Source organism: Lagopus muta, chromosome 8, assembly GCF_023343835.1.
Source record: "Lagopus muta isolate bLagMut1 chromosome 8, bLagMut1 primary, whole genome shotgun sequence".
Taxonomy (NCBI): Eukaryota; Metazoa; Chordata; class Aves; order Galliformes; family Phasianidae; genus Lagopus; species Lagopus muta.
Window position 1 is genome coordinate 35,518,239 of NC_064440.1, and position 23,270 is coordinate 35,541,508.

The 23,270-nt window shown below is 44.7% G+C and overlaps 1 protein-coding gene across 9 annotated transcripts in view; it reads right to left on the reverse strand.

Moving 5' to 3' along the window:
• Positions 1–23,270, reverse strand: part of HDAC4 (histone deacetylase 4) — a 214,088-nt gene that overhangs the window by 19,437 nt on the left and 171,381 nt on the right. For all 9 annotated transcript variants that reach the window (XM_048953284.1, XM_048953285.1, XM_048953287.1 and 6 more), the window contains 5 exons: positions 17,588–17,708; positions 10,511–10,557; positions 2,891–2,998; positions 2,289–2,344; positions 1,242–1,329 (listed from right to left, as the gene is read on the reverse strand). In XM_048953284.1, coding sequence (XP_048809241.1) covers positions 1,242–1,329; positions 2,289–2,344; positions 2,891–2,998; positions 10,511–10,557; positions 17,588–17,708 — 420 coding nt within the window. The remainder of the gene's footprint in view (positions 1–1,241; positions 1,330–2,288; positions 2,345–2,890; positions 2,999–10,510; positions 10,558–17,587; positions 17,709–23,270) is intronic.

Sequence of the window (23,270 nt, forward strand, 5' to 3'; positions counted from 1 at the left end):
GAGGTTCGTGTCTCATTCAAAATGACTAAAAGCATCAACCTGGGATTCGGAGGGGTTTCCTCTGGTGTTGAGCTTCATTTTCTGTGCTTCTTTGAGCTAACTGAAGCAGTTCATTGCAAACGAAAGTAATCTGCTTTGTACAGCCAGCTTCAGTCTACACTTCTCATTTAACACACCAGATAAATGGCAGTAAGCACAATCGCAAGCACTTACCTGAGAACAGGATCAATTTAGTTGGGTTTAGAGAATCACATTCATAACTAATCCTGAGGAATGTTGGGCATAGAAAGGCAGTATTAGTTGCCCCGAACTTGCACCTTTAATCAATCAACAGGGTGACCACTGGCACAAGTACCCTGCAAAACTGTCAGGCCTAGCTCAGTGATGTTAAGGGACACAAACCCGTTGCCAAGACCTTCTCCTGCAGTTCTACTTGGAGCAGAAACGCAGTCCATAGCAGGATGGGTTTGCAAAACACTCCTTCTGACATTAAAAATAGTTGGTGGAAAGTAAGGAAAAGGATGCCCATCCAGTAAGGCAAAAAGACAAATACATCCATTTTAACTTGCCCACAAGAGATTTGTTGCAATCTAATCAAACCTCTTGGCTGACACCCAAGGGCTCAGATGTCTTCACAGCCAAGAAAAAACATTTTAAAATCAATAAAATGTATCTGCCACATTTTTAAATCTACACGTCACCGTAGCAAAATGCCAAGCAAGAATATTTCACTGTCCTAATCCAACCTGGAGAACACTTCTGACTGCCTGCCCACATGCACAGAGGCTGGCCTGGCCCAGAAGCAGCACACTGAAACCGAGAGTAAAGCTGTGCTGGACAGCCCATCCCTCTCAGAAACCAGCCCTCACACCTCAGAAAGAAAGCTGGGATGGATCCTAGCAATTGAGACCAAAAAGCTTACAAAAAAAAACCCCAACCGAAGCAGCACAGACTGCAGTTACCTATGCTTGAGACTGTGCTATGAGCTTGTTTTGGAAAGCAACATCTTATTAATTACAATTCTGTTCGGAAAACTATGGACTCATTAATAAGCTTTTTGTTTTGTTTTGAACTAGAATCGTTTTTAAAAAGTACCAAGCAAACAAATTTTGGCTTACAGACTACAGACAACATTTTTTCACTGACTTACAGAGCCTGGGTTGACCTCACAGGAAACCCAAAGAAAACCCCATGAAAATTTCCACCTGCTCTCCTGATGGTAACAAGGAAGGTTTACTCACCCAGTCCACTATGAGGATTTTGCTAACATTCAGTCTTTGCTGGAGCAGCTTGGCTGCAATTGCCACGGAGTTAAAATAGCAGAAGCCCCTGGAGGTGATGAGAAGGAAGAGAAAAGAGAAAAAGGAGAGGTGTTAAATATAGGTCTCCTTGGTCCCAGTGCATCTATCATCTGAGACATAACACAGTCAGAAATTTCTTCTGCTTTCACTCTGCTTTCCTCCCTGGAAGATGTACGTGTGCTCAGTGAGAAACACAAAATAGCCACGCAGCAGCACGTGCCTTGTGATCCATCAGGAAATCCTTTCCTAAGCCCAATGCAGTGAGATGCTGCTGGGGGCCAGCTGCCCACGAGTGACCCTCAGATCCCCAGTGCTTACATGTAAGAGACAGGGACAGGTAAGACAAAGCAAAGAGGACAAAGAAAGGACAGAACCAAGGCCTGGAGTGCTGAGATGCCATCAGCTGGAAGAGAGGAGATACGCTCACGGAGGCTCAGAACTTTATACTGAAGCACAGAAACTCCACGCATGAAAGTTCAGCACGGTAAGCCTGGTACACAAGTCCAACACAATCCAAGCATGGGACCCCAAAGACTGCATGGGATATCTGGTGAAAACCCTAATACAAACCCTGCTGTTTAAAACACACGTCAGCTGCCTGACTTAACTTTGGCTTCGTGAAGTCTTCCTACTCTGCCCCTTTCCTCAGTCAGTGTTGTGACCTCAGGACACAGCTATGCTTGCTATACTGCTATTAATGGTACTCTTGCCTTCCTCACACTGTGTGAGCCATCAATATTGATCTTAAAACAACTCACAGGAGTAAACAAAAGCAGCAGCGTTATTCCAAGGCATGACTGTAATGTCAATTTGTGCTAAGAAATACCCACCCAAAAGCACAAAGTAGGAACTTGCCCTCTTCAAGGGAATTACTGGGAGCTTTGCATATGACACCGTTAGTAAACTAACAAACAGCCTTCTTCAGGCTGTAGATCACACAACAGACAAACACTGAAGCAAGATCACAGAGCACAAATGCATACTTACATGGGTGTGCTTTCTTCTGCATGGTGACCTGGAGGTCGAACAACGGCAAATCCATTCTACACACGAAAATAAGAAAAGGAAGAAATGAGACAGGTAGGAAGGTTCATCTCACAAGGATGGATGCATGCAGGCAGGAGCACTAATTGTGCCTTGCAATTATGTAGTTGTCCTCAATGGTTCCTGCACGGCAGCAGATGATGTACTCCCTTGTTCTGGAGGGGAAGATATCCACATGAATTTTAGGGAAACTGGCTGGTACAGCATTTCCTTCCACTCAGGAAAAAATAAATAAATTCTGCATGAGGTCACTGAGCTGACTGGCCCAGCTGAAGCCAGCAGCAAGACCCTCAGATAACACTGGAATAGGGATTTTGCTTGCTGTTCTGGTTTCTTTCTTCCTTTTAATCAGCACGTAAGAACATTCACCAGGAGTCTGCTGTTCACTTGCTGATATCCTCAAAGATTTTTATGACCAAAGCCAGATGGTGCCATTAAAATGAAGCTTGCTGGATCTCCTGCACAACACAGTCATGATCTGAGCCCTGCTGTTCCCGTACACACAGCCCTTTTCAAAGCAAAGTGTTGCTTATTGTCATACCAACCTTCAGTTCTCCTGTGGCCACTTTGAAAACAAGCTCAATGACGCAGCCCACAGCCAGGCGAGCAGCACCAGATGAGTGAACTTCATTCCAGATCGTGTCACTGTCGACCTAAGTGAGACACACAGGAACCATGGTTAGCAACAGTGAGGACAGCCAGGAAACAGAGACTCGTGTCTTATACAGAGTTACTTGAACGTATTAAATGTGGGAATTGGCAGAACTGATCTCAGCAACACCAGGGCCAGGACCGCCATCACCTAAAGGTGACAACACCAACAGCTGTTCCAACAAAGGTTACTCATGGGATGCTTTAGGGTCAGTGCATTAACAGAGGAGGAAATTCAGCACCGTATCTTGCAGGTGTCTCCTACCAGCACTTCTACCACCACAGCAGCACTTCCCCACAACTGCTGGAGGAAACAGTTCAGATGAAAAAGGAGGTTTTACAAAATCATTCAATAATCCTCTTAATTAAAGCACTACAAGAGGGATACTTAATAATGAAATTTTCAACAACGCCTGCCTAGCCCAGGCCTGCCAGTTGGGTAAGGTTATGCTGACACCAACTTCTCTCATCCCAGCAAAGCTAACAGCAGATCTACAGAATCTAAGTGCTGATCACAGACATCTACTTCAGTGCTGAATATCTGACAGCACCAGCATCCTCTACAGTTTCCCCCAGAAGATGTGCCAGCAGGCCAAAGGCACGGCATCCTTCAGGCATTCTCCGTGCAGTTATGCTACAAGATCCTGCCCTAACTGAAACCAAAAGCAGGGAGTGCTGGCTTTTACCACATTCACGCCACCAACTGCACAAAGATGGGATGGGTTCGAAGACAGATGCTGAGATGCCTGCACAGCTTTTGCTGTGATCCAGCTGGAGGCTGCGGGGGGACAAACGGCACGGGGCCTGGATCTCTTCCCCAGCACTCTGGCCTGTTTGCAGGCTGTGATGAGAGCAGAGCTTGTTTTCTTCCTGCCAGCCCCGGCCCTTGTGAAATTCACACTGCTGGGACTATCCCATGTCAGGAAAGCTCTGCTGTACAGTCCTCCTATCCATCACAGGATAAATGCAACATTTCTCAATGTGAAGGATCACCAGCTATTTTTCACATATTGCTCCGCGTTGAGAGCATTTATGGAAACAATGGAGAAGGAGAATGGGAGAAATGGATTATTTGCTTTGTCTGGCAGCCAACCTGCTTACTGAGTTGCGAGGAGATGCAAGTCACCCCACACAACACTGAGCCACCTCCTTCGTGCCTGTGTTGAAGGCGGTGGAAATCATTCCAGGCCCATTACTGGGAATGCTTTCTGGCACCAGCTGCTCTGAGGACAGTTCTGAAGTTGCAGTTAGCCAGTAAAAGTGCCAGGGCTCCCCTGAGTTAATAAGCTTGGGCAGAAACACGGGAACAGAAGTACAACAGGTTTGAGTTCTATACAACACTATCATAGTCACCTGTGTCTGCAGGTGGCAGACACACCTAACCTAAGCAACTGAGAATACCAGCTTGATTTGTGCAAAGAAAATTACAGCTTCAGCGCTGGCAAATTTAATTTCAGTTCTTGGTATCTTGTGGAAGAAGGAGGTTGGTAGAACTCTGCTGCCTCACTGCTACTGCGGAAGGGCCACTCTGAGCTGGTTCGCTGGTTCCATTTCCCTTAACTTGAGGGATACAGCTATGCCACGCAGCCTGGAATGGGCAGATATAACCCATCTGTCTTAAGTCTTGAAAGAAAATGCTGCAGGACAGCAATAGAAAGAGGCATCCTCTCCCTGTTTGCCCTCCAAGTACCAGGTTCCTCACTTGAATGCAGAGTTTTGCACAGGGTCACATTTACTCACCATAAAGGCACCAAGGAAACAAATAGCTAAAAGCAGAACTCATATACGACCGGTGCACAGCTTCATGTAAGGACCCTCAGATCTCCATTGCGCCAGCCTTCCCATAAAGCACACCAAAGCCACCAGTGCCCAAGCCAAACGCTGCTAAGTTCACGCCATACTGCCTGCAGAAATCAGGCTTGTGCTGGTAGCACTCCAAGAGGAGCGAGGACGGCAAGACAGGTTTTAAAGAGATGATTTCTGCAGAAATTAAGCACTTAGAAAAAGCATTCTGCCTGCAGCATAAAAGCCAGTCTGCCATGCCCAGCTACCCGGTGGGAGAATGACTGGATTAAGAAAGCCAAGCTTGGCACTGCTTTGTCCCACATGCACGCATCTCCACGATAAGGATTTAACACCCAGCCACCTTCCCAGAAAGGATGTCTGGAGATTGCCGGGCCCTAATCCAAGGCAGCACTTCATCATGTTACACTGGAAGTGTCTGAACGGTCCCACTGAAGTCATCAGCACTCTGCAGCAGAGGGGCGTAGGTTCTGCCACGGTGGAAAATCTTATTAATGTGGCCCTGAGCTGAGCTGCACTCCGGCTCTAAAGCTGCTGCTGTTCGGTGCTCGGGCTGCTGTTGACCCCTCCATCATTCCTGAATTCTGAAGTTCATTACAGGGAGACACTATTTGGCTTTCCCCATCGACGAGCCCTTTGATGTAGCTGCCATCACAGGAGTTGTTGCTGGGACAGCACATCAAGCCTTAGCATCTGGAAGGACTTTACAGAGGGAGGAAGCACATTTCTTGCCTTTTGTTGATCTAAGAGCGTGCATTTCTCTTTTTCTCTCCCAAACTGGAGGATTCAACTGCGTCAGAGATACCAAGTCTTCCACATCTGCTGGATGAGGAGTGGATAAGCACGCTTGTTTGCTTGAGAGTAATATTAAAGCCAGAGGAGCTGCTGATTCTGCCTCATGGACTTTTAGGAGAGCTGAGGATCTTTGGACGTGGGAAGAGGGAATTCAGCTCCTGGGGCCTGCTGCAGGCTCTAAAGCCTTCGTAGCATGCACAATTATTAGAAAATGATGAGGGAAGGTCAGTTTGATGGAGGCTTTGTTTTAAGAGGAATGTCTAAGATGTTTCTGAGCAAAACATGAAAGAACTTCTCCTTCCTTATAAATATGAAATGTTAAAAAATACACACGATGAGCTTCCGACTCACGCTGTGCACTAAATTACGTACTGCCAGGCAGCTATTTAAAAAAAAAAATGGGGAGGATCTTAAAAAAAGGTTTCATTAGAACAAGGGAAAACAGAGTGACGGACAGGAGCAAGGGACTGCAAAGCAGAGAGAATCAAAGGAGTTCTGCTCTCCTCTCATCACAGCTCATCCTCACATTCAGGCGACAGCAGCACTCAGCATTCACCCAGTCAGGGAGCCGTCTTTACCTTCTCATGTCTCCTAAAGCTCAGGTTAAGTCACTGCTCACATATTTTTTCTTCTAAGACTCACTATTAAGTTTCTTCTCATTTCCATTTCATGGAATATGGACTTTTTTTGGTCTCTGCTCTGCAAGAATGTACTTTGCTGCACGCTTATACCTGCATAGGTAAAGATTTTTTTACACTCTAAACAGGACCCTGCAATCAAAAATAGGAGAACAAACTCTGGAAGAGATCAAAACTAGTAAGAATCACTAGATTATGGATTTTCAAAGCCTTTTGCAAAATTATTTTCTAATTATCCAGGATTATCTAACACTCCGTGCATGTAAGCCATAGCTTAAGAAAAGTGTGTGTGCTGCAGAGAAGTGAACGGCACTAAATGGAAATGCTACTGCTGCAGATGTTGCTGAAGATCAGTGGGAATAAATGTTTAAATCAGAGCTCACATCTGTTGATATGAGTGGTTCTGTGGTTTCTTCCTTCTCTGCTAGGACTGGGACATGTGCAGGTGGGGAGGTTTGTTAGTGTCAGCTATGATGATGTGAGGGCTTCCTCGTATTAAGCAAACTGATGATGAAAAGAACCCAGAGTTTCCAACCATAGGGGAACAAACCTTCCTCGTTGATCTTGCGAAGCTGTGACTTCGTTTTAGAAGGGAGATCAAAAAGTGTTACGTGGTGAACTGATCTGCACTAAACCTTTTCCTGCTCCTTCAAAAAACTCCTGTTGTAACACCTGTGCTAGCACAAAGAACACGTGGAAATTCACAGCTTCCCTCACTGCTAGGCTGATGTATCTGCTGGCCCCAGAGCACCTGGCAGGCCTGAGCAAGGTTCTGAGCAGCACCACAGCACCTAACCCACTGCCCTAATGAGGAGATGAAAAGGCAAAGCAACACTGCCACACCACTGGAGCACAGCCACTGGAGATGTAACGGCTTTGGGGGGCTTTCCCACCCTCACCCCCCCCACAGCACTGTTCCACATCACCTTTCAGGCCCATTTATTCTTTTAACTTACATGACAACCCCTATGGACAAGAGCTGTCTGTCTGCAGGAAAAGGACTTGACTTCAAGCTTTCCATCCCATAAATACCATTCGACACCCCCAGCTCCTCTCCTGAATTACAAGGAGCAGCAATCACTCAGCTTTCACCCACTCCGGGCCAGGCCTCCCTCATGCCCTCAGGCATTATTTTGCACCCAGCAACACTGCTTTTTGTGCTCTACCTTACTACTTAACTTTACTACTGCTTTGCGTTCTCGTGACATCAACATTTCTCTGCACTCAGCTTTTGTCTTCGTGACCCTGAATAAATTTCGTACCATCACCAGCATGCACTTACAGACCAATCCTTTGCTTTGCAACATTTCAGAGCATGTGTTGGACTTATTCTGACTGCAGCTCTCTCTCTTCTCATCAGTGATGTACCCAAAAGAGGATTGCTCCCAACTCATTCTACGGTAGCCTGATTTTTTAAAACCTTTCTTTTTTCTTTATGGATCACGTTAGCCCCCGGCAAGCATTTGCCAGAACAGTATTGAGTTTTCTGGATCAAATCCTCCTTACGAAGCAGTCAGCCAGCTGGAAAGCTGTCTACTGCCTTGGTGAACCATGAATTATTCACTAGGCTGCACTTATTAAGTGACAGAGTCAGAGAAAACTACCCTTCTGCTGAAATAAATCCCTTCTCCTTCAGCTCTGGGCTACAAACCAGATGTCCCACAGGTGCTCGGATCATCCCGTGCTCCTGATGCTCCCTTACCAGTAAACCAGTGCAAAGCCATAGGAGCTCACACCAACTTCTGTCACCACCAAGGCTGCCTTCCCACAACCTCCTCAGCTCATAAGTTAAAGACAAAAGTGAGACAGTTGACTGTTCAGAAGCAAGTCATGTTCTGCCAACCTGGTGTTCCTGAACAAAGGAGAATCTAAATACAGCTCTGATGCTCCTCGTCCATCAGAGGAGCCATACGGTCACCTTGCAGCCTGCCTACAGCAGCAGGACCCCAAGCATTCTTGCTAAATCAATTTAAAATTATTCAATTATACCATAACAAGCACTCGATCTCTCAGCGGTCTTCACATGCTGAAACCTCTCAGGCTTGCATCATGCTTCCTCTCTCACCGAAATTCTTCACAACTGATACTTTACCCTGGGCCCTGATGTTTTAAAATCTTTTTTAGTTCTTCAAAAAATACTGCATGTGTCTCAAAAATGTCTCATCATCCTCTTTGATGCAGAAAATAACTTGTTTTTCATCTGCTACCGAGAGGCGTGCTCTGTGGCCCAACTAAAATCCCACTGTAGAGCTTCTTCCAACGTTTTCCCATAGCAAATCAAACCGAGAGCAACTTGTCTGACAGAACTGGCATGCTAACAAAGAGTACAGTTTTCCTTCTATTTCTTCAATAGACACGCAACGTTGCTAAGCCAGCTTTCTTGACAGATCTCACACTTTGAAGGACAGCAGAAAACAGGACTGAAAGGAGCTTGTGCGATCGGTGTGCAGCTCTCCTACCCCCAAAAGGAGGGGGTAACCACTTCAACCCACCCAGGTGTGTACTGCTCAATATGCTATAGCCCATCACTGCGTGCCGTGGCCTCATTTTCCCCACAGATGCGTAGCTGCAGTGTATATACTGATCAAAAACGCAGCCCAAAAGCAGTGAGGAATCTGTTCTCCTGCAAGTAGAAGCACACAAAGAGCTCGTGCTGCCTTCCAATGGAACTGAGGGAAAGAAAATCAAGCAAAACAACCAGAATGCATTTTTTTTTTCCTTCCACGAAAAATCTGACAAGCGCGTTGTCCATGACTGGTAAATTACCAGTTACACAAAGCTCTTCCTCCAAAACATGAAAGCATTGGTCGGGATGACTGAAACGCTGCAGAAAAGTGGAAAGCTGTTTTATTTCATATTTAAGGCTCAGTGGAGACCAGGAGCAGCAAGTACTATCTTTATCAGCAGCCTATCAGGAATACCAGCGCCGTGGCGCTTCCTGCCCTGATTTAGGACTTAATGCAAGACTTCTGGGACTGCGTTAGGCTCAGGCACTGTCTCTACTTGTTACCATTCAGTCTTCATTTGCAAATGATAATTTTTGCTTTGAATGGCATGCCTGACTGCAGGGCAGGGTAAATCCAAACCTTTTAAACTCCGGCCAAAAATTTGTCATGAATTAGGAGGCTGCAGCATATTTACAATACAAAATAAAATATCTCTACGAGTGCTCAGTTGTGGCGGTATGAATAAACGCCGATTATTCTCTTTTTTTTTTTTGACGGGATAATTTTCAAAGCAGTGATTTTGCAAAGACTCAGGAAGAAAACAATTTTGTTTCATTTCCATAACAGAATCCAGACCTCCAAATTCAACCTCACGAGCTACAATTATGCATAAGAACTACCACTGTGAATTTTCAAACACAGTGCCTTTTATTGTCTCTTCTCATTCTTTTCCCTTCCTGCTCTATGAGGGTTTCTCTGCTGTCACCCTGCACAGAAACCTTGGAGCAGAAAGTCTGAGCCGAAAGGAAAACTTTCAAGATTTCAGGCTCCAAACAACAAACAACAAACCCAAATCTTCAGCACAAGGCACTGGAATGATATTCCCTCTTTTCAGTCTTCAGGGAATAAATGTCTTTTTTTTAACTGCATGAAAGAAATCTTGACAGATGAAAACTGATGTTCAGCTGCTCTGTGATGGATGGACGGGTATTTCAGTCACTGCTTTCAGAATTCACCCTCAAAAAAAATGAAAGATGCCAAATACCGACGACTGCAATTTTACCCTTTGTAATCAGTGAGGCTTTTTATTGTAGGACGATAACACAAGTCCAGCTGCAAATAACTCACTATTTACTGAAACTTCCCAAACATCATCCTTTAGTATCACCATTTTATTAATAAAGCTTCCACCTGCCCTATGAGACAGGCAGCTCTGAAGCACAAATCCCAAAGATGAAACAGCACATCTTGCTTTCTGCGTGGTTGCAGCGCACTTTTGGGTTCGAAGGTTGCTTTAAAATTCAGTAACCTCTTAGACATTAAGCATCACTGCCTGGGAAATGAGGTTTCTTGTCCCCAAAGCCAGAGACGAAGCATGCCTATGAATGTCACCCACGCTTTCAGTGCTCCAAATAGTTTCAAATCATCGCACTGCTTTTGAAGAAAGGCACGTGAGGCTGTCACTGCAAACCCACACCCCAGGCAGACCCTGTTTATGGAGAACATCTGGTAGCAATTACCCACTTGATGGAATGCAAAGCATCGATTTTTGTTACCAATGGGACTCAGAGAACAAACAGGACATTATTTACACATTAAAGAGAGTACTCACCCCGACACCACCACAAGGAAGCCTGACAAACATCGACGTTAGAGAACCTGTAGGAAAAAAACCATACGTAGCCAGTAAGTCAAAAAGTCAAAGTTCACCAGATTGTGGTCCAATTTTATGGCAATGCTGAAATCTTTCTGAACACAGTAACAGATCACAGTTTTCTTGCAATCTTCAGAAGACACGCAGCCAACCCTGCTATATTACAACATGCACATAAACAATATACACACTTGGACATGTTCAAAAGCCTCTCTGACATAAAAGCCTTCTATAAATCACCCATTTTTATGCAATAGTTCTGCACTGTTCCACGTTTCAGGCAATCATGCTGACTATAAATGATTGAGATGCTACCAACGACTGCTCAGCATGTCTGAGGTGAACATTTTAATCACTTTCAACTGAAAGAGGATGGAAATCATAAAAACCCTCTAATTATCAGTCATCTGCACAGGCACTAGAAGACTTTTGAGTCTTCATAAAAGACAGACAGACAAAAAGTAAACCGGTGGCAAGCAAATACAACGTGTTTTCAACTGAAAGAGCAAAATCCATGTTAATAATTTGGGAAAAATGAAGAAAGCCATCTGCAGAAATAATTTTGTAACTATAATGAGTCTAACATCACTTCCTCGGCTTGTGTAGCAGCAATATTATCCACTGCAAATGTTGCATATTTATAAACCATGCACTGAAAGCTCTCATATCTATTGCTACCCTTTGTAAATGACTTGTATATGTATCTATACACAACAGGCAAGTAGGGAGAAGAAAACATGCACGTGCAAGCACCAGAAAAGAACAGTACAGTGCCAGAGATTAATTTGCCTGATACCTCCTTGAAACTAATGAAAGCTAAAAGTCAGACACATACACTGCCCTTTGACTGGGAGTGGAGTTAGTGCATCTGTGTTGTCAATCCAAGCGCACAGCGAGACTCACTGATTAGATCCACATGAAAACTCTTAGCTCATCCTGCTTTGGACCTCCTGTCACATCTTTCACTGTTAATCCACCTATTATTTCAATATTTATCTTCTTAACAACAATTTATGATTGCTATCCACAAATTAAAAGCAGTCTTATTTGCCTGCATTTAAGCTTGTTCAACAGGTTCCAAAGCTCCAGAGTGTGAAGTGATAAATGGATTCATATTCTTTATCTTGAGACTTTCAATGGCTACAGCAACCTTTCCAGGGGTAGAGTTGTGCAGCCTGCCATCTTCAAGCCCTTCAGATACAACACAGCAAAGATCCCTGTAATGCCCAAAGTTGGGTCAGCCTCTTCTCCCATATGACAGGTGACAGGAGAAGATGCAAGAGCTTTACGGTGTACCAGGGAAGGTACGGGTTGTATACTAGGAAAAATTTCTTCTCAGAAAGAGTGGTGAGGTATTGGAACAGCTTGCCCAGAGAGGTGGTGGAGTCATCATTCCTGGAGGTGTTCCAGAACCATGGAGATGTGGCACTTGAGGGATGTGGTCAGTGGGCATGGTGGGGGTGGGTTGGCGCTGGACCAGATGACTGTAGAGGTCTTTCCCAACCTGAATGATTCTATGATTCTAACTCTATGGAAGTGATCTTCACTGTCAGTGGTGGCTGCTGGTAAAGAAGGGCACCTTTTGAAGAAGGAGTGAGACTAACAACTGCAGGACTATTCTGCTGGACACCTTCTAGGAGATCCCTGTCTTTTTTAAACTGAGTAGCCCAGAACTGGACACAGTAGTCTACATGTGGCCTCACTGTGAGAGAGCAGAGGGGAAGGATCACCTCCCTGGACCTGCTGGCCATGCTCTTTAATACACCCCAGGATACCATTGGCCTTCTTGGCCACAAGGTTACACTGCTGGCTCATGGTCAACCTGCTGCCCACCAGGACCCCCAGGTCTTTCCTCGCAGAGCTCCTCTCCAGCAGGTCATCCCTTAACCTGTAGCGATGCACGTGCTCATTCCAGGCTCAATACTCTACATTTGCTCTTGCTAAACCCCATCAGATTCCTCCCTGCCCAACTGTCCAGTATGTCTAGGTCTTGCTGAACAGCAGCACAGCTTCAGAAGTGTCAGCCACTCCTCTCAGTCTTGTATCATCAGCAAACTGTCCCTTCATCCAGGTTGTTGATGAAGATGCTGAACGAGACTGGACTGAGCACTGACCCCTGGGGGGCACCACCTTCAATCAGGCTCTGCGCTGCTGATGATCACCCTCTAAGCTCTGCCAGACAGCCAGTTCTCAATTCACCTCACTGTCCAGTCATTTATCCCACATTTTCTAAGTTTCATAACGAGGATGCTGTGGGAGATGGTGTCAAACACCTTGCTGAAGTCAAGATACACAACACCCACTGATCTCCACGCATCTCTCCAGCCAGTGATGACACTGACAGAAGGCTGCCAGATTGGTCAAGCATGATTTCTCCTTGGTGAATCTATGTTGACTGCTTCTGATAACCTTCTTCTCTTCCAATTGCTTGGAGACAATGTCCAAAACAAGTTGTTCCATCACCTTTCCAGAGATGGAGGTGAGGCTGACTGGCTTGTAGTTTACCAGATGCTGCTTCTTTCCATTTTTAAAGACTGGCGTGACATTGCCTAACCTCCAGTCTTCAGGCACCTCTTCCATTTGCCAGGACCTTTCAAAGATGAAAGAAGAAAGCAGTCCAGCAGTCTTTTTCCCTAGTCTTCCTTTTACTGTTGACATACTTAAACTTTTCTTTTCATCCTTTACCTTCTTTGCAAGGTTTAATTCCAAGAGGGCCTTAGCCTTCTTCATTGCATCCCTACAGGCTCTGACAACATTCCTATATTCTTCCCAGGTGGGCAGGTCCTTTCTCCACATTTCACAGACCTTCTTCTTTCCTTTCAGTTTATCCATGAGTTCTTTGTTTATCCACAGAGGCCTCTTTGCCACCTTTCCATGATTTCTTACTCTTAGGGATGCTTGGAAGAAGTGGTGTTTAAGTGCCAACCAGCTGTGATGGGCTTCATACCTTCTAATACTCTACCCATGGGGTACCTCCAAGTAAGTCTTTGAAGAAGTCAAAGTTGGCTCTCCTGAAGTTCAAGGTAGCAATTCTACTTATGCTTTACTTCTTTCCCACAAGATCTTAAACTCCACCATCTTGTAATTGCTGCATCCCAAGCTTCCCTCAGCCATCACACCCCTGACCAGCCTTCCTTGTTAGTAAAAACAAGGTCAAGTAATACACTCCTCCTCATCAGCTCTTGCACCACCTGCACCAGAAAGTCACCAACACGTTGCAGGAACCACCTGCACTCTGTGTGCCTGCTTGTGTTGCTTATCAAACAAATATCAGGATAGTTGAAGTCCCCCATGAGAACTAGTGCCAGGAACCATGAGGCTACTTCCAGCTGTTTGTAGAAGGCCTCATCCACTTCCTCCTCCTGACTAGGTGGCCTGCAATACACACCCAAAACAGTGTCACCTATGTTAGCGTACCACTTAATTTTTACCCTCACGTTCTCCACTTGTTCATTATTCCGAGTGAAGCTTGATACATTCTAGTTGCACTCTCACATAAAGAGCAACTCCATCTCCTTGTCTTGCCAGACTGCCTTTCCTAAAGAGGACACAGCAATCCATGACAGCACTGCAGTCAAGTGAGCTGTCCCACCATGTCTTCATGATCACAGTGAGATCACGGCCCCGTGACACATCACGGATCTCTAGTTCGTCCTGTTTATTTCCAGCACTGTATGCACTGGTATATAGAGGTACTTTAGGGAAGCAGGTATCTCTTGAGGGATGCAAGAAGGTTTAAACCCTTCTGGTGATGTTATCACAAGATCCAAATGGACAACTGAGAAGTTTTTCTCCACAGTTTACTAAAAAGACAGCACTATCAGGCCCCTCTCTGTCACAAGTAACTGCATCCTCTTCCCCCATCAGATCTAATCTTAAAGCTCTGGTAATCAATCCAGCCAGCTTGCTCCCCAAAACACTTCTGCCTCATCTGCTCAGTTGCATTCTGTCTGACATCCACATACGTGGTCTCTCAAAGGCCTGCCCAAGATCACAGTGGCCAAAATCTGGATCCCAGCTCCATTTCCCCAGCCAGCAATTTTCCTGATCTGTTCTTCTTCCTTCCACGACCCAGCCAGCAGTTGGGAGGACAGAGAAGAATACTGCTTGTGCTCCTGATCCCTTCAACGTCTTTCCAAGGGATGCAAAGCCCCCTTTAATATTCTGTATTTTCCTCGTTGCAGCCTCCCCTGGTCCTACTTGAATGACAACAAGCAGACAGCAGCCATCTTGGTAGAGTCTTCTTAACATCTCTGACACATGTCCCCAGAAGATGGCAGCTCTCTCTGGAGAGGTTATCTGGCAACAAACGGAGGCCTCAGTGCCTCCTAGCAAGGAATCCCCAGTTACTAAGACTCCTGCCCTTTTTTGGTGGAACTAGTTTTAATATGATTCTTTGCTTACTGCATCCTGGGCTCTGTTTGGTATCCAGGCACTCTTTTGTTTCCAGCCCCAGAGCCTCGTATCTGTTGCTCAGGGAGACTGTGTATGTAGGAGGAAGACGTCTCCTTCTGCTCCAAGCAATCCTTGTTTTCATCTTTCAGCTTCACAAGTTCTTCCTTCTAGACTGAGATTTCTCATGCTTTCTCTTGCTCATAGACTTATCAAAGGCAAAGAGCTTAGACAGAGGAAGTTACCCCATCACAGTCACATATATGTCAAGACACTCAGGTCTTCCAAGCTAACATTTGCATACATGAGCCTCATGTGAAGCTTTGGTCTTGGACTTCAAACCTGCCATACATTTAAGCCCACAAATGTATTTAAAAGAACCCCACAAAGCTGTTATTTACATTTAAAAGCCTTTTAAACTTTCAAAAAGAGAGCACAGCTGAAGGGAATGCTTACAGGCTTGTTCACCTCTGCGCACAGATACATATACCAAGGGTTTTCGGGGGGGGTTCCCAACACATCAGAAGCTGTTCTCTCAGCTCCAGCCCAGAACTATGGAAGCCAACAAGTTAGGAAACCGTAGTGGTTTTTGAGACAGCTGAGCTCACAGCAGAGCAATTCTAAGTGCTACCAAAAGTCCCTTGCAACTAACAATCTCAATGTCCTTTCTACGTCTTCAGCCTCAAACAGTAATAGAAAAGCTGCTGGGCAATGCTAGGACATGGCTGAAGCTTCAGCTGCAATCCCAGCCAAACTCTGGTCTCAGTCACAAATAGGTTATTCTTGGAACTGATTTATCAGGAGTACAGCCCCTTGACAACTTAATGTTCTTTGCAAATTACACATACGCCTGCAACTCTTTGTACTGGAATGCCCTCAGGTGTCAGAACAATTTTTATTCACTAGAGGAAACTTAATTTCTAGAGATATTTTAAAACTGAAAGACATGTGGGGTGCACAGCACACATACTGAACTACTCAAGGGTAGAGTTTTTCCTCCTGCAGGTTCTCTGAACAGGTTTATTTCAGTCAAAATGTGGGAATAACAATAAACTTTCTTTCCACAAATACACCTGTGGAACTATTGATACAGGTTGTGCCGAGAGTTGAATGTGAATGACAAAGTATTTTGAGAGGCCGTGATATTTGAATGAGAAGGAAACACTTATAATGTTTCCCCAGTTCACTCCAAAAACTTATTTACATCTTGCAAGGGGTATCAAATGCCTGACTTTAAGCTGTTTCTGAGAGTGAGTGTAGGGTGATTCAGAGCTTCTCCCAGCCCCACACAGGGTGTCAACCCCATCTGATGCAGCTCGGTGAAGCCAACAGTGCTGAAGGACTGCCTGCATCCCACCGTGAGGAACTCGTGGGGACAGGTCATCATCTTCAGCTCTGCTTCATCATTACAGCTCAATGAAGTGAGGTCAGTCAGAATGAAGGTGGTGCAAGTGCAAATGAGGAGCCCTCTTAGATTTACAGTGGAGATTTACACCCTGTTTCTCTGGATTAATGGATATGCCTTACGAAAAGCAAGAGTTTTACACAACCAAAGATATGACATCATAAATTTCTTAAACTGCATATACTAATTGTGCTATCATTCAGCCAGAGATGTCTATTTCTCATTTCTCTGGGTTTTAAAGAGATGGCAACTTAGCTATAAATACACTGCTAATTACATGTTTAAACAACTGGCTAATAGCTTTCCTCTTTGGGTATCTAATGTACATACTGAATATGTTGCAAAAATCTTTCCAGCTCTTTTGCTATGACTGTTGCAATGTGCAGGTCATCAAGTTAATCCTCTTTTTATATCATTCAAAGTGAAGCTAATCCCAAAATAAACATTGTTAAATTCTGGATTCCAGAACTGTCTTTTTCCTGATCCCCACTGCAAAACTTCACAAACTGCCCCTCCAGATTATTACCTCCTGCTGCGAAGAGGAAAAAACAAAGGGAGAAGAAGATGTTCCATGATGGTAAGGTGCCAAAATCAATGTGAACTGGTTGCTCTGGTTGGAAATGGCTATCCAGCAACCATCCTCTACATAGTCTGCAAGGAAACAGTCTACAGAAGCAGCCCTGTTTCAGGAAGATCCAGTTCCCAGTGAAAGGAATAAACAATCTTGTTCAAAATTAAACAAATGTAGGACTTTTAATAAGAGGCCCCTGCATCTTTCTTGTGGATTATCCACACAGTCCTGACAACTACTTGTTGATGCCTGTGCAGCTGGTTGGTGCTGCAGATACAGGTCCTTATCAGGGTATTCCGGCTCCTATCAGGCAAAGGAGAACCTTCTAACGTGCTTTTGTAGACTGTGCAAAGATATAATAGACTCTAAATTATCTTTTCTCCTCAGAAAGGTTGGTTTTAGGTTTTGAAGGCATTCATTCAAGGAAGCTGTAGCTGGATAAGGTTTAGGGATCTGCCCAAAGATAGGAAGATGTATAACTCAAGACAATGCTGACAGTAGAGGGGGAAGAATCATCTTGGGAACTGCCTACAGCTGGGGCTGGTGAGAGCAACAAGTGCTCACCTTTCACACCAGCAGGACTAAGGGATCACCAGAACTGGGGCAGTGGGCAGTAGTGTGAATGCTGGGGATCAGGAAGGGCAGCCCACCGCACAGTGAACAATACCTAGAAGTTTCTTGCTGTCCAGTTTCTGTCTGTTCAGAGGGTTTGTGCCGTACAGCAGTGTATGAGCTTCCGAGTGAACTGTCTGCAGCTCTTCTAGAGTTGCTTTTCTTCCACGAATGCACTGAAAGAGGAAAGAAAAGGAGCGATGAGATCACTGGTTTAATGCTCAGCTCTCACTGCTGAATATATGTATTTTTTCTTTCCATAACTTAGCAAGTCATAAAGATAACGACCAAAAAACCTAACACTGGTTCTCACATGAAAAAATCTTTGTAGGACAGATTCTGGATTAAACCCCTGTTGAACATATTAGCTTGACATACAAAGTCATCTTTGGATTTTTTATTTCTTTATTTTAAAAATATTTACCAGAGAGCATTTGCTGAACTACACAGGAACTGCTAACTACTGGTTATTTAGGATTTCAGTTATTAACCATTATAAAATGATTTACAGATAAAAAAACTGCAAAACTTCTACTGATGTCAACAGGATCCAACTTCATTCTGATTTTTACAAACTAGGGTCTTTAACACCTCTTTTCATAGAGTTCCAGTATATCTTTCAGGTCAGACGGAGCCACAGGCAACCTGATCTAGTGGGTGGTAACCCTGCCCATGGCAGCGGTTGAAGCTGGATGGGCTATAAGGTCCTTTCCAAACCAAGCCATTCTGTGATCTTTGAGGCTTCCCTTTTTTTTCTATTGCCCATTTGTGATGTAATGTGCTGGGTAGTACAAGCTGGCCTCTTGCACAGGAGCGAGCACTCCCTGGCAGGCAGATGCTGCCTGGAGGATATCAGGTATTCCAGAGAAGCTCCTGACAGTGGAAAAAACATCTTGTCTTTTGCACTGGGAACTTGCAACTGCCTCCAAAATGGTGGCAAGGGAAATATGCACAGAGTCAGCAAGTGCTGAGGCTTGAGGTAATACAAGAGGTGGGGAAGGAGTTATTTTGAAATAGGGATGGCTTTGCTTCAGAAATTCGCATGCACTCATATCTCCAGAAAAAAAAAGAAAATAGAATTACTTTATACTTTTTTTTTCTTTTTTTTTTCTTCTACGTAATAGTAAAATACAAGTAGTTGTCAATAGGCATGCTGGAAGCTCTGAAAGCCTCTTGTGGAGATCCCAGGATCACTCTCATGCAGACATATTCCTCGTCACCTAGTGTGCGCTGCACAGTCTGTGCAGGAATGTGTATGCACACCAGTGTGCATGCACCAGCCCCTCCATCTACCCAGCAAAGTCTGCAAAATAAACTTTAGGGAATTGCATCTCAAAACTTCAGCAGAAGCCCTCATCACGTGTTTCAAAGCATGCAGGAAATCCCTTTGTAAAAGCATTTGAGCCATACGGCAGCAGAAATCAAAGCACTGCAGGAGTGCTCGCGCGCTCTGGCTCTCGTAACTTTGGCATCTCTGCTCTCCAGTTCCTCTTTCATTTTCTCCGTGCTCTGCTCCACCACCTAGCATTTCCTGGGGTTAATGATGAAGCAAAAATACACCATCCCATTAAAGAGGCAATAATCACAAAAATGCTGGACCCAGAAGGGATGGAAATATCTGGCAAATCCCCCCTGAGCTTTCATCCTGTCTTCCTTTTTTGTTCATGGTAAGCCTCTCTCAGTTACCCTCAGAGGCTTTTACAGCTTCCCTTTTGCCCATATGCCAATTCTTTCCCTTTGAATGAGACGTACTGACCCATTTTCGGCTGCTACGTTTAGCGGACAGACAGAAATAGTTTGTTGTATTTCTTGGCATCCTGTGGATGCACAAGAACAGCCGCCCACTGCAGTAAGGCGCCAGGTCCTCTGTGGATGCTCCTGGTTAACAGAGGTGGCCCTACAAGCCCATCAAAGGTCTGTGCTCAACGTCAGGGTGCGGGGACCTCCCTGGCAGTATGAATGGAATGGGAGCTGCAAGAGGACGGAGAAGTTTCTTATGTGCTTCCAGTAAAGTGCATGCGAGGAAAAAGCTACTCCTTACTGAAAAAAGCAAGTATTCACTGACTGTGAAGGATTGTGCCTGAGATGCTTCTGCACCATTCTTATCTCTCAGCTCACATGTCAAAATCTTGATCCTCAGTTCTAATGCAAAGATACCCAGAAAACGAACTCAATCCCCACCCAGACTAAAGAAGGAACAAAGCATTCCTCAGACGCGGGTGATGGGTTTCCAAATCTATCACAACATGTTACTCAGTGTGCTGTCTGTGCTCCAAATTTGAGCAGTTCTTCACTTCAAGAGCTCTTAGCCTTTTCAGTCATGATGCTTGGTTAGTTCTGAGACTTTGTAGCACTTAGGATGAGAAGAAATGGTCTCACGTTTTGCCAGAGGAGCTTTCAATTGGATATTCACAGAGTGGGTGCTCAGGCATTGGAAAAGGCTGCCCAGGGAGATGGTGGAGCTCCCATCCCTGGAATTGTTTGAGATGTGTAGGTGTGGTGCTTAGGGACACGGGTTAGTGGTGGACTTTGCATTTGGGGATGGCTGGACTTGTGGTCTTAAGGGTCTTTCCCAACCTAAATGATTCTATGATTCTATCCAGCTTCTCGCTTTTATTAACACCCCCATAGTCTAACCAACTCCCTGGCTGTCAGAACCATGCTTTACAACTCTTAACCCTACTGGAACTCTTTATCCACTTTATTTGTGCCTTCTTCTGCATGGAACTTGACGTTCACAACATCTCTCACACTGCTTGATACACTTCCTTCTATTTCTTAGCTAGTTTTCCCTCATTTCAAACCACTAAATGCCAGGTTTGCATTTTATCCACCCTTTCACCCCATGATGTTTCAATAGGAGAGGACATGAAACTTGAGAGACAGCGAACCAGATCTTGTCCCACCTACACCCCTCCCTCTGTGCCATACAAAGCCATGAAATGGCAACAAAGCTTTTTCTTTTCCCCAGGCACCGGCACCACCTCAGTGCTTTGCAATGAGGATTTTTTGGTGCACAGCTGATGCCCAGCAGTTCTGCGGTGTCGGAGCAGCGACCGATCGTGCCTTCAAGCCAAACACAAGCACCATGCATTGTCAGGATCTCTGCGTGCATCTCCGCTCCAGCAGATGGCTCAGCCCAAGCTCTATTTTTCACGTCTGTCCTCTGCAGCTCCAATTAACCCGAGGGCTTCAGCCAGCAGTGCTCGTACTCTGAACAGCACAGGATCGCTGCCAAGATGTGCCTAGAGACAGACTCTGACTCAGGAACTAATTCTTCTCAATCCTGGTCGAGCAGTCCAAGGGTTTGATTACATCCAAAACGCACAACAAAACCTATTGATTTCCTGTGCTTCTGATGAAGGCTGGGAGGATTATGCTATACAACAGTTGTGGGTTCTCGTTTGGGGGAGAGCCTATTTTATTGTGATTGCTTCAATTAGTATAATTGGTGCTTTTAAATTCTGAACATACACCAGAGTAATTGCCATATTTTATAAAGCTAACTTAATTTAACAAGTCGTGCTCTAAAACCACAGATGTCATTAAGCTTGGACAACTGCTTTCACTCCAAAGGGTCATCTTTAAACTCATGCAAACCTGTTGGACTTTTACCTATCACACTGCAAATCTGCTGCACATCTTCCCCTCAGCTGGATGTAAAATGGTTTTTGGATAACTTCAGCAAATACGTATCTGTTTCACTGCTGAAAAATGAGAGGAGTGGGTGGGCGGGAAGTGCTGTGCTTTTTCTGTTCTAAAAATATTCATGCCCCTTCTGGATCCCTTCTACTGCCTGCAAGAGAAATGACAGGAACTCGGCCCTTGGCAGGTTGTGCAGGAGCCCCTGGGATGCTTGATGAAAATGGGTTTTCACATTTCTGAAATTTCAAAGCGTGCATTTTTTTGCATGCATAACACAATATTTATCTGTGAGTCCTTCCCCGGCACGAGGCGTGTGCACAACAGAACCACCAACAGAAAACTTCCAGGTGACAGACGCAGAGAATTGCTCAAGCTCGCATGAGAATACAGAGCATGCAGTTGTGTGGGGACCAAGTGTTGAATTGCTTCTGGAAGAGGAATGGAGGTCCCAATGGAGCTGCATGATCAGTACACAGTATATAGGATTACGTGCTATGCAGGGTGCTGTTTTAATGCATTTCTATCAAACACTTGCTGCTAACAGAATCAAATTATACCCACAACCAGACCACAGCAAAAGGCCGTTCAGGAAGCAAGAGGAAACGCAAGAATAAGGAAACTTCCAATTTCAAACTGTCCTTTTACAGACATGAGTTGTAATAAATGGATTAACTAAATAATCACAAACAATTTTCACATCGGGCCCTTGGGCTTACTTAACTGGCTCATAATGTCTGTGGCACAAGACCTGCAACAGTGAATATAAAGTGAGTGCACACAGAAGTGTCACCAATGCCAGCTAAAACACAATAAAAGAGGAGCTAAGGGAGAAAAGGTATGTACACACCTGGCAAACTGCTGATTGCCATAACCCTGGTGCTGCTGCTGACTTGCTGCAGTTGCCACAGACCTAGTACTAGGACAGGGAATGACTAAATTGCTTTGCAACATGGAAATGAATTACTTTGGTCAAGGACAACAGAAGGTGAACGAGTGTCTGCAGCTGCAGGAAAAACCCTATCAAGTACAGAACACTGAAGCAAGGAGGGAGGGAGGAGATGGAGAGAGAGGGAAAGGCTGTGCCCACAAAGCCTGGATAAAGAAGAAAATTTCAATGTGGGTATGAGCAGGAGTAGGGGACAATAGGTGTAAAGGAACGGGGAAGCTGATGAGAGAAAAACAGGACTAGGTATCTAGAAAGGGCAGGTGAGATCTTTAGGAAAGACAGCAGAGAAAGAAACACAGGATCGCAGGTAGGAAACTAACATTACATAGCTAACGCTTTCAGAGAAGGGAAGAGTCAAGATGAAGCTGAATTTCACCAGTGGTCACGAGGGACACACAGGTAGGAAGCAGGTGAACATCAAATCCAGCTCCTACTGCAAGACCAACCTGACGTAACTTCAGGAAAACAACAGTTGCTTGGGATGAAGAACTTCACACACTACAGAACTGTAGGAGACAAGGCAATTACCATAGTGTGAATTAAATACTACTTCTAACCAGAGGAGCTAGACAGCAGTGAGGTGCTTAGTTTATTTTGCCAGACACCATAATCCCAGAATTCACTTGCACGGGTCTCCATAGACTGAAACAGTTCTGAAGTTCTTCCTTACTCTGCTGAGGGATAAACACGCTTATGACAGGGGAGCTTTATCTAATGGCAATGCTGCCACCACGTGGATGCATTTCTTGACTGCTCAGAAAATCCTTCTAGACAGATGCTGACATAACTCATATTTGCAGTGTCATTTGAACCCCTCAGATGCTCGGAGAACCGATGAACAAACACTACTGTTAATTTATCATCATTACTACTAGCTATGAATAATAATTTCTAAACACTAGTCTTTTTATCTTAGCAACTTTCACATACTTTGCTTTTCCAACCATCCGTGAAGGAACAACATTTAGTTGCATCCACCTACCCTCATTCTTTTCACAGTGTTTTCACTGTAGGCTGATCATTAATTACCAGAGAATATTAAAAAGAAGTTAATAAACCTCTGAGAAATAAACTTTTTGCTCCACAGCTCCTGTTATGATTGGAGCGATATCAAATGAGATGGTGACTTCATGTCTGCTCTTCTATT